This window comes from Lagenorhynchus albirostris, chromosome 2 (assembly GCF_949774975.1).
Source record: "Lagenorhynchus albirostris chromosome 2, mLagAlb1.1, whole genome shotgun sequence".
NCBI classification, from domain to species: domain Eukaryota; kingdom Metazoa; phylum Chordata; class Mammalia; order Artiodactyla; family Delphinidae; genus Lagenorhynchus; species Lagenorhynchus albirostris.
The window spans coordinates 176469290-176481210 of record NC_083096.1 but is presented as its reverse complement, the minus strand read 5'-3'; the positions used below and the strand labels follow the sequence as shown (position 1 = coordinate 176481210).

The 11921-nt window shown below is 47.4% G+C and overlaps 1 protein-coding gene across 1 annotated transcript; it reads left to right on the top strand.

The window, feature by feature from the left end:
- The first annotated feature begins 579 nt into the window (after nt 1–579).
- On the top strand, nt 580–11097 carry LOC132515617 (arylacetamide deacetylase-like 4). The gene is given in 5 exon segments (XM_060141984.1): nt 580–747; nt 4724–4937; nt 8588–8651; nt 10360–10904; nt 10907–11097. Coding segments are annotated over 5 exon segments (1182 nt in total).
- Nucleotides 11098–11921: the final 824 nt, after the last annotated feature.

Here is an 11921-nt window from a genome sequence, read left to right as displayed (position 1 = left end):
GTGTCTCCTATTTTACACTTGAAACATCAGGCCGAAGACTCCTGTGCAGCTCGCATGAGACCTCTCCCTTGGTGCCCAGCGGCGGGTTTTGTTTGAGCCTGATCTCTTCTGAGCCTTTGGGAAGCCTATCTCCCAAGACTCCCCCTGGTCCCTGTATTCCTTAAGGAAGTAGGTCCCTCCGGCTCCCACTGGTCGTGTTGTGTTTATGTTTAAGAAGCCAGGTCAGGTCACAGGTCAAAATTAATCCAAAAAGAGTGGGAGGCTACCAAATGGAAAATAGATAGCTAGTGGGAAGCAGCCGCATAGCACAGGGAGATCAGCTCGGTGCTTTGTGACCACCTAGAGGGGCGGGATAGGGAGGGTGGGAGGGAGACGCAAGAGGGAGGGGGTATGGGGATAATGTATGCATATAGCTGATTCACTTTGTTATACAGCAGAAACGAACACAACACTGTCAAGCAATTATACTCCAATAAAGATGTTAAAAAAAAAAAAAAGAGTGGGAGGGAGGAGACAGCCGATATGACCAGCTCAAGTCCCACTGACAGAAGTTCCTAAACTCCTCACGGGCTCGGGCACATGGCTGTCCCGTGGCTGGCGCTTCTAGCTGCACTGTGCACCTTTCTCCTGGGGGTCTTTGTCTGGGCTGGCTTTGAGCACTTCCTCACCGCAGGTGTCCCCTCTACTCTGCAACTTCCTGCCAAGTTCCGATTTCTGCACTGCGTGTTCCTCTACATGGTCACTTCGGTGAGTTTGCACTCAGGCCCTGGCATGGGTTGGGGCACTCTCTCTCTCTCTCTCTGCCTTGCCCCTCCTTTCCATCTTTCATTTGCCTTCCCCCTCTCTCTTCAGACTCCCCCAAGAAAGACAGACCTTGCTATAAGGCGCGCTCTCCATGTCCGCAGGTCCTGCATCCACGGATAGGGGGTCGACTGTAAGAGATTGAGCAATGAACATGTTGGTATCATGGCGGTCCTGGAGCCAGTCCTTCATGGACGCTGAGGGACGGATGACAGCCCTCTCTCTTGTGCCTGCGATTCTGTTTCTCTCCTTCTTCTTGTCCTTCATCTCACCTGCCCCCCGCCTCCTTTCCTTTCTTCAACAGCAAATATTTACTGAGTGCCCATCACCAGGCTCATTTCTGAGGATTCCCAAACGATTCCAGACCCAGCCTCTGCCCTGAAAAGGCTTATAGCCTGACAGAATGAACTTGCTTCAGCCACAGTGTCTTCCCCCTCATGGCACACAGGCATTTCTCTCCTGCTTAGATTGCAAGCATCTGGAAGGCAGGGACCACCTTATGCATCTCTGCAAGCCTAGCCCCAAGCCCAGGGCCTGGCACCTAGCAGGTGCTTACTTACCATTTGCTGATCAGTCCACCAGGGAATTCACCCAGCATTTCAGAGTGGCCACACCAGCCAGGCTCTGAACAGGAGTTTGGGATTTGGGGTAGAACGGTGCATGCCTAGAACAGCAGATTTGGAAACAGTTTGGCACTAAGAGGCAGGCAACTTGATTTAATCCCAATGTCCCAACCCTGGGTGGAGACCTGATGGCAGCCAGACAGTTCACAATGATGACCTGTGGGGAGAACAACTGTTGAAGGAGGTGAGGAGGCCACGCTCAGCTCTGACAGCCGCTCCCTGGCTGTGTGATCTTGGGCAATTTACTTCACCTCTCTGTGTCTTGGTTTCCTCATCTGCAAAGGGGGAACAATTGCATTGCTTCCATCAGGTTGGTAAGAGGATCAAGATGACAGGTGATAAGGGCTCATTTGTTTGGTGATATTGGGTAAATAAGTAAAATATGTTTCTGTGCTGCTGGAATGTTTCACCAGGGAAACGGATGACTTTCCGAGAAATGAACAAGTCTACGTCATAATTACATGAACGTCACTGCCCCAAGGAGACAGGCTGAGGATGTGGTACTAGGACCTCTCTTATTAATCCTGGTCACGCACTTTGCTGGAGGTCAGGCTGTCTCAAGCCAGTGGCTGCAATCCTTATGGAATTATAGGCTAGTTTGAGGCCCTAGGGCTGAAAATGAGGGCCTCAGATGTCCAGGTGGCCCAGAAAACCCGAGACCTTTCCAACCTTCAGTGTTTCTCCTCAAGAGTAGCCCACAAACCAAGCATCTCTGATGACAGCTGCTCACGGGACCCTCTGAGATGGGCCATGGAGGGTGAATTCAGCTCATTATGTCCCATCCTCGTCCCCCCAGCACTGAACCCTCCTAGGACAGACGGCTCATCACAAGGTGACTATGATGAGGATGATGATATCCAAGTGGTCACTTGGTTCCAGGAGACAGATAGGTACAGGAAGGATAAGAATTTTAAGGAGAAGGAGACAAAACCTAAAAGCTTCGATAGCCTAGAAATCAGGTGTCTAGTTTTGGTATCAGACAACCTTGGGTCTGAGACCTGAATCTTCACTTGCTAGTTTTGTAGACTAATGTCTTTGAGTCTCTGTTTTCTGCTCTGAAAAATGCGGACAGCAAGAGACGCTTTTTATAGGTGTGAGGTGGGGATTGAATGAGAAATGCATTTAAGGTGCAAGGTACAGTGCTGGGCACTTAGAAAGGACTCCATAAAAATAGATTATTATTAGTATATATATCAAATCTCTGAAGGCAAAGACACAGCATTTCCTAAAATCATTATTGATTTAAAAGCTGTGATGAGTGATTTCAGCCTTACTAAAAGATATAATGACTAATATAACAAATGCTATAGATTTTATTTTAGTTTTTGTTTTTGTTTCATTTTTTGACCTCTTCCCAGGGTGTGTAGGATCTTAGTTCCCTGACCAGGGATTGAACTCGCGCCCCCTGAGTTGGAAGCGTGGAGTCTTAACCACTGGACAGCCAGGGAAGTCCCTAGATTTTATTTTAAAGGGCAAACTCTGCTAGAATATTTTGTGAAAGAGTTTCAATATCCATCTAAAGTTCTGGATCTCAGGCGTTCCTAAACTAGTGATGGTCCCCTTTATACTATTACTAATACATTCTTATAAATAATATAAAAATATTATATTTATAATACTTATATATGCACATTATAACATTTATGCAAATAATCTAGAAATATAATATGTATACATACAATATATTTATAATATTTATATATAAATAATATGTATTTATAATATTATATAATAATATATAATAATCAATCTTCCTTATTTGCCTCTGTCCTAAATTACCAGCTCTGGCAAATGTGGACTCACTGTGGGAAAAAACAAACCAAATCTAACTTCCCAGCTGTATCTAGTGACCTTTTAGAATGTCGCGCCAAGAAACGTTTATCACCACATTGCATCGTTCAAAATCCCTGAAACATGTGCTCTCCTAGATGCTGGAAATGGATTCCTCAGATGTGGGCTAAGTGGTGGGGAAAGTAGGTCATCTCCACCGCATTGGGCACCTTGCTCCTGCCTCAGGCCGGGAAATAGGGATTTTGTTGGGAGTTCCCTTTTGAGAAGCCTAAGCCTTGGCAATGGGGCAGTGGGGACGGGGGTGGGGTCGTCTCCATGGAATGAATGCACTGGGTCATCCCATAAACCTGGGGCAGGACTCAGTATGAGCTCACACTTACCAGGACCCACCAGTGACACACTCCATATGGGTGGTTGCATCTAAGTCCCACGCTTCATCCTCAGGGACTGTAGACTCCATTCTTCTATTTTATAAAATGAGGAAAACGGAAGCTCAGAGAAGGTAATGCTCAAGATCTTTCAGTGAGTCTGTGGTAGTAGAGCTAAGTCTTGAATCCAAATCTGCTGGACTTAAGAACCCAAGCTCTTTCTAGTTTCGTTCTACATCTTACTTGTTGACAGGCAAGGCACTTGACCGTGGCATGCCTCACTTTTCCCATCTGTGAAATGGAGCTTACAATTGTGTTTGACTTAGGAGGGTCTCTGAGTAGTTTAAGCCAGTTAATAATCCAAATCACTTGGACCAGTATTGGCATGTTGTAGGAGACTAATAAGTGTCAGCTGTTCTTACTATGTTCACAATTATCCCGTGCTGTTTTCTTTATGACAAAGACGCATATTCCATGCGAGGTCCACGGAAGAGATGATCCATTATGGCTGAAATGCATTTAGTACATGAGATATGATACCATGTAACTATATTTCATGAAATATTCAGATATTTTGCTTGTTTCTAACTAGAGTGACCATATTAATTTAAAAACAATGGACTTCTTTTCACATTCGGCAAATATATAGCCTTTGTGCCATTGCCCCTTCCCCCTGAGCCCATGGCAGACATCCTTAATTGATCCCATGACTCTTTCCTGTTGAACACAAATGAGACCTAAGGGTCTGTCATAACCCAGAGGGGCAATGATGGTGTTGACCCAGGTGATGTACTGTCTTTGCCATCTTAGGTTGGGAGCCAAAGAGAGCAAGGTTGCCAGCCAGCTGCCTTGGACATTGGCTTTGATCAGTTCAATGCCCAACCGCTCAGCCCAAACGTGGGCTAGCTCTTTGGCAAATTCATACCACTATTCAACCAAGAGCTTTTGGGAGGAGATTCTGAAAGCCCAATGCTTTATCTGGACACACCCTAGAGCCTGATGAGTCCTAGGTTCATGCCTTTGAGGCAGATAAGAAACTGCAGAAACATCCCCGCAGTTACAAGGGGCAGGAGTTATCCACCATCCAGCTGGATCCTAACCTCTCCTAATATCTCCTGCTCTTTCTCTGACCTCTAACAGGGGAATATACTTGAGAAATTGAGGATTTGCTCCATGCCCAGATGTATTCAGTTTTTGCACAAGCGCGTGAGAATCAAGAAGGACCCCGGGCTTGTGGTAACCAACCTGTGTTTTGGAACCATACCCATGAGGCTGTTCCAGCCCGAGGTGGCCGCCCCCAGCCCCCGGCGAGGCATCATCTTCTTCCACGGAGGGAAGGAATTAGGGAGCCTGGGTAAGATGTATTAGGGAGCCTGGGTAAGATGGTCCTTGGAGGTTTTGTGAAGGCAGAGCCTCATCTTCATGCAAAGCTCTACCCACCCCTCCCATGGGAACCTTGTTGGAGTCCCTCCAAGGAATCAGCAGCTGGAGGTTTTTATAGGGAGCCCTGACTAAGGGCTTTGGGCTCAAGTCAGCAGATGGTGTGAAAACGTTCTTTTTTATACTATGATACTCTTGGTCAAGGAGAGGGTGGTGAAGTGGCCAGGGCTGGAGTGGGGTGGCGTTTGGTGTTTATGGCCCTGCAGTGTTGACTCTTCTCCGCTCCCTCACCACTCACCAGCCATTGACCAGTCCTGTCTGTTTTCACCCCACAGTATTTCCCAAACCCGTGTGTTTCTCTCCGGCTCTGCAAGACCCCTGTGATCCGAAGCCACCTTCTCTTGCCCGCATCCCTTTATCCCTACATCCCAGTAACTGCTCTCCCCATGTCACCCCTCACAGTCTAATCCTCACCCAGCAGCCAGAAAGAACACTTAAAAATACGAGTCGGAACTTGTCAGTCTTGCAGTGAACACTTCCTGTGGCTTTACAGGGTCTTCAGGTGAAACCCCAACTCCTCCCCACAGCTGGTGCTGGCCCTGCAGACCTCTCCGACCTGGTCACCCGGGTCTCCCACCTCCCACAGCGATTCGCTCTGCTGCAGCCATGCTGCCTGTTCCTCTGGGCTTTGGACACACCAGGCTCCTTCTCACCCTGAATCTCCTACACTTGCTGTTCCCGAGTCCTGCAAAGTTGTGTCTCCCCTCACCGCTGCTTTGCAAGACGGGTGCCCCCTTCTTCATTCTTCCAGTCTGATCTCAAATGTCTCTCCGCAGAGTGGGCTCCCTGGACGTCTTATCTAAAGAACTCTCCCTGCCCACTCTAGTGCCCTACTCTATGCCCGCCCCCCACCTCCATCCCTGACAACATCCTTTAAAGTTTTCTTCATGGCACTTGTCGCAATCTGAACTTATCTCATTCCTCCGGGTGTTTCCTTATTTACTGTCTGCTTTCCCCAACTAAAAGTGGAAATTCCAAGAGTGCGAGAAAGTCTTCCATTTTGCTTGCTACAGGATCCTCAGGGCCAGGCCTGTGGTTTTAGTTTTTGAATGGATGTATGAGTGCATGAATATATAGATGGATGGATGGGCAAATAACTGGGTGAAAGGATGAACCAACAAACAAATGGATGGATGGAGGGATGGCCACACAGGAGAAAAAATTTTTTAAATTAATTTTTATTGGAGTATAGTTGATTTACGATGTTGTGATAGTTTCTTGCTGTACAGCAAAGTGAATCAGGAATACGTATACATATATCCACTTTTTTAGATTTCCTTCCCATTCAGGTCACCGCAGAGCATTGAGTAGAGTTCCCTGTGCTATACAGTAGGTTCTCATTAGTTATCTATTTTATACATAGTAATGTAATATGTCAATCCCGGTCTCCCAATTTGTTCCACCCTCCCCTTCCCCCTTGGTAACTATAAGTTTGTTCTTTACGTCTGTGTCTCTATTTCCGCACAGGAGAAAATTTGCCCATGTGAAGAGGTGGGCTGTTTGCATTACATGTTCCCTGAGATTAGGGTGTACTGCCACCTGGTGGTGAAAATACAACATCTGAATTTGCTGCCCTGAAGCTCTCCCCTTTTCAGAAGTTAATTATGAATCATCTCCCATCTACTGGCCTCACCCTTGTCCAGGATCACTCTTCCCTTTCAGAGACCCCGGGGAGCACCCTCATTCATTGGCTGGGTCTGTACCCCTTCCTCTGTGGAGGGATGACGTTATTTCCAAAAGTAAAACTGGGGCTCACTCAGCAAATGTTTACTGAGCACCTACTTTGTGTCAGACCCTCTTTGAGGCACGGGGGACACTGTGGAGAACAAGAAAGGTCCTCATTGGAGCCCACTCAAATGAGGGAGCTGGACAGTGAAACAAATGAGTAGGGTAATTTCACATCGTGGTAGCACAGAGCGATGGAGTAGAGAATGACTCAGGGAGCAGATTTAATTTTTCCTATCAGCGGAAGCCTCTCCAAGAAGGCAAAGTTTGAGCCCAGGATCAACTGATGAGAATGAGCCGGCCCTACAGGGGCCGGGAAAGAGAGCTCCAAGCCTTATGGGAATGGGGTGAGGCAGGTGAGGCACCCTCCGCGGCCTCCGTATTTAAAGGGGCACCCAAAACCACATTGATCCAGATAAATATATTTTTATGCAATATTAAAAATATCAGTATTGATGCAGAAAACTAAGATGAACAACATACCAACGTTTATATAAAAGCAGGATGCAAGAGAGCTGGGTAAGTCGTGCAAAAGCAAAGGAGGATTCGATTTAAAATTTCGATATGTTGTTCATCACGGACGTTTCTGGCATTAATTTTGATTCCTTAAAATATTGCACCAAACTATTATTTATCTTGGATAATGAGTGTTTGGACGCTCCCTTAATTTTGCGCCCAAGGTTAGTGCCTTGCTTGCCTCACCCTAGTCCCTGCCCTGTTAAGGGAGAGCAAGTGCAAAACCTTGGGTGCTCAAGAGAAAGAAGAATGTCGGGACCACAGAGTGGGGGGCTGAAGTGGGGAAGGTCGGCAGGACCAGGTCGTGGCTAGCAGTCGTCTCCACCCTGGCTGCGTACACTTTAGAACCCCCCCGGGGGCTTGAGAGTCATAGTCACACCCAGCTCCTACCCCAGGCCGACTGTCAGTCTCTGGGGATGGGATCCAGCATCCGTATTTTAAAAAAGCTCCCAGATGACTTAAGCCAGGTCTGAGACCTCCTTAGGAGCTGCCCACTCTGAATCGTTTTGACCCTTCTTCTGTCACCTCCCCAAACCATGTTAACAAAGCATGGACCCGCCCCATTGTTGCTTCTCTCTGCCAGATGGTCAATCACCACCTCCCCTGACACTGGAATCGCCTGGTGGGATTTGAGAAATCCTGTCGCCTGTGCTCCCACCCTAGAGATTCTGATTTGGTTGGTCTGGGGCTCAGCCTGGGCATCAGAGTGTGTAACGCCACCCCCCCACCCCCCGCCCTGTGCTTCTATAAACAGCCAGGGTCGAGAACTGCTGAGTTAGACGTGGTTCATTTGGTACAGATTCTGTGTCTCGCACTGTGCCCGTGTGGTCGATGCATTCATGATCAGGCTGCTCTCTGAGAACCTCAGACATACTGCTTGACTCATAGAAATGGCCCGTGCGACCACTGCTTACTTCTTAATAACATCTATACCTATATAAAATTATTGTTCATATTTCAGGGCAGACACGCCCACCTTCCTTCATCTTGGCTTTGTTGGTTTCAAATCACCAAGCCTTCTAGGTCCACAGTTTCCTCTACTGTAAAAGAAAACGTTGCAGCTGGGGAGCCCCAAGGCACATCTGAGCCCCGATATTCAGGAGATTGGGGTGGACTCAGGCGTCTGACTTGGCTTTTTGTGTTGTCCCGGCAGAGGTGGCCAGAGTCGCTTCACAGGAGCCGAGAATAGGAAGAAAGGGAAGATGTCACACTCAGTGCCAGCACTGTTGGTAGCTCTTCTTGGGGGCTGGGGAGCAGTGCTGGGCCCCGTGGGGCCCCGACCTCCCTACAGGTGGCTGCTGATGTGTCGGTGTTGTCTTGCAGACATGTACCGCGCCCTGTGTGGTTTTCTATCCCAGGAGACCGACTCTATGCTGCTATCGGTTGGGTGAATTGTTGGAGAAAGTCGGTGGGTGTTACCTGGGTGACAGAAGGGAGGGGAGAGGCCTTGGATGATTTGCAGAACAGAGGGAGAGGAGGTCCTAGGCCCCTAGAGACACTCTTGCACATGCATCCACGGAGACAGGCGCAGCATCGTTCAAAACAGCCCAGACCCGAAACAACCCAAATGCCCCTTGACGGGGAGTGCATGAACCAACTGTGATAGTCAGTGTTACATTGCACAGCTATTAAGGCGTTATGGGATATGACACAGCTGTTCAAGTAAGGCATATCATACTGTGGATGAATATTGACAGTATAAAATTCAGTGAAAAAATTTTCAAAAAATTACATAAAGCCAGATACTTTGTCTACAAAATTAAAAACAATTAAAATCATAATAATACTTTTAAGGAATATACATAGATACAATGGAGCTATGTAAAAAGAAAAGAAAAGGAGTGATGGATACGGGATTCAAAGGTAGCCGTTCTCTCAGACTGGGGAGGCAGCGAGGTGGGATGGTGGTGGGGGTATTAAGGGCTTGGCTGAAGGTTCTGGTCAAGGTCCTGGCTGTGGTTTGGGGCGATGATGCTGCAGGTGCTTTTTGCATTGTTGAAACTAATACCTTCAAGTCCCAGTCTGGGTTTAGGCTGGCTTCGAGTCCCGGCACGTGGGTTCAAGTCCCAGTCTGAGGTGCACAGTTTCAATTAGGCCTGGGACAAACTTTAAAATATTTGTTTCTAGGCTTTTTTTTTTTTTTTTTAGCTTGGGGCCATTTTGACTTAAAAAATAACTTTTTAGCTTTTCTTTAATGTTATTTGAAATAACTGAACAAAAAACTCGAATTAATTAATGTTTAAACGTGTCTTTGGGAACTAATAAATATTAATATTATTAATATTAAAAAACCCCTAATACCTAATGGACTTATGAACTAACTAGCTAACAAATTAACTGCTGGCCATGCAGGGACCAGTGTTGGGAGCGTCTCAAGAAAACCATGACTCAGGGCACCTGAGGTTCTTTGAAAAGAGAAGAGGGGGAGCTTTTTAGTGGATGGAGGGGGCCGTGGGTACCACTCACTAGAATTCCGGTTCTTAATCCAACAGATTACAGCAATTCACAGGGAAACAGTTTAGAGAAGGCAAGTGAGAGGAACTAAAAACTGCCCTTTTAGGTTCAACCTCTAGAACAAGCCCCCTCATACAACTTACTTAATGTAACTTCCTTAGCATCTCTGGTTTTCTTGATGAGACTGAGGAAGACAGCATCTTGCCAGTATCCATCAACGTACCTCCCAGCCGGCCGAGCCTTGTGTCTGAAATTCCACCATCAGCGTTTCCGCCAGACCCTACATCTCTGAAGGGTGATAATAAAAACATCTCTTGAACACATAAAGGTGTTAATAAGCACCTCTGTTAAAACCCTGTAGGAAATTGTTGAGGATATTGTTATTCTAGATAGTTGAAAAGACCTAGCACGCAGGCCAGACTGGTTTTGATCGACAGGCTGGTGGAGGAAGAAAGGCAGGTAAGGTTCTGCACGCTGCCAGGAGGCTGCAGGTGGATGGTGCCTGTGAGGAAATGCCCCGAGAGCACTGTACAGGGGGAAATGGTCAGGAGCTGGGGCCCCCTGATTCCTCATCAAGACATAATGGGGTTTCTTAAGTAAGCTCCTAGAGGAGATCAACCTTTCAACTTTTGGTTCTGCAGAGCCTTCACCCCTGTGGTGGATGGGCAAGAGAGAGTCCAAGGAGGCATGGGCATTTCTGCTTCCTTCCGGCAGGTCTGTGGTGTGATCTGCGGAGACAGTGCTGGGGCAGGGATTGCGACCTTGACCTCTCAGACCTTGGTGGGCAGATCCGGTCTTCCTCGGATCAGGGCCCAGGTCCTGATTTATCTCATTGTCCAACTCATTAATTTTCGGCTGCCATCCTTTCCGCAGAACCAACACGTCCAGTTCCTCACCTGGAAGTTCATGATGCGTGTTTAAATACGTGTTTATCGACTTCTCTGGTGGGATGCCATCTTGAGTGGTGCTTTCATTCCCCCGGAAGTCTGGAATAAGTACCGGAAGTGGGTCAGCGCGGACAACGTACCCAGGAGTTTCAAGAAGACAGACTACCAACCCATGTTTCCTGCCCCTTTCAATGAGGCTGCCTGTCTAGAAAACAATCCCTTGTTGGATGTGGAACATACACCCCTCATAAAGGATGAAGAGACCATTGCCCAGCTTCCCGAGGCCTTCCTGGTGAGCTGTATGACATCCTCCGTGATGACATCTTGCTCTATAAGAAGTGCTTGGAGGACCAGGGGGTCCCCGTGACATGGTACCACGTGGAGGATGGCTTTCACGGATCTCTGATATTATGTGATTGGAAGCCTTTCTCTTTCCCATGCTCCCTGAAAATTGTGAATGCTATAGTCAGTTGTATAAAGAGCACACTGTAACCCTGGGGCCCTGAGTAGGGCATAGCAAGTATGGTCTCTACTACGTGCTGAGTCCTTTGATGAATTGTATTTTATTGATTAAGGAGATGCTAAGTCAGGGCTTACCCTGCAGGGGAAGGATGAGAAGTAAGCTAAGAATAGTCTTGCCTAGTGTTTGAGAAAATCCAAACTGTGTCTGTTTCCTTTCAGTGCCAACAGTGTTCAATTCTGGATCTAGCAACATTCTCTAACATTCTCATTCGGGTGAAATAAATAGTCAATGGAGAAAACAATGCCTTTAAAATTCCTCAAAGCTCTAACACACAAGGCCTCTGCAGAATGAATGCCAACAGCTGGCCATACTGTCCGTCGTGGGTATATACCCATAATGCTGAAGCATTGCTTGGGGTCAGGTGTCTGTTGGAGGCGGGGGCACCTAACTGTTCCTGGGGCCAAAGGTCACCAGCCAAATTCCTGCAGATTGGTAACAGATTGGTTCCAGTTGGCCTGAGAAATGCTGCTGCAGTGGATCTCTGCCCTCTGTATAGCTGCATTTGGGCTAGACTAAGGGGAAGTTTTGGAGGAGATCACTGGAAAGGGAGCTGCAAGAAGAAGCAAGAGGAAGGCGGTGAGGAAAAGGGTGGGCTCTGGGGGCTGGGGACTTTTCCTGGGCTTAAGTCTTTAATCTGAATGCCAAAATTAGATCACTGGTTACCAAGAGGCAGGGTCTCAGAGCCAAGGCTGTCTTGGGAATCTCTGGGTGCCATCTGGGATACGGAAACTGCATTCCCTAAAGCAGTAAGGTGTCAGCTTTCCTTGGTGCACTTATATATTGGTCCCACTTT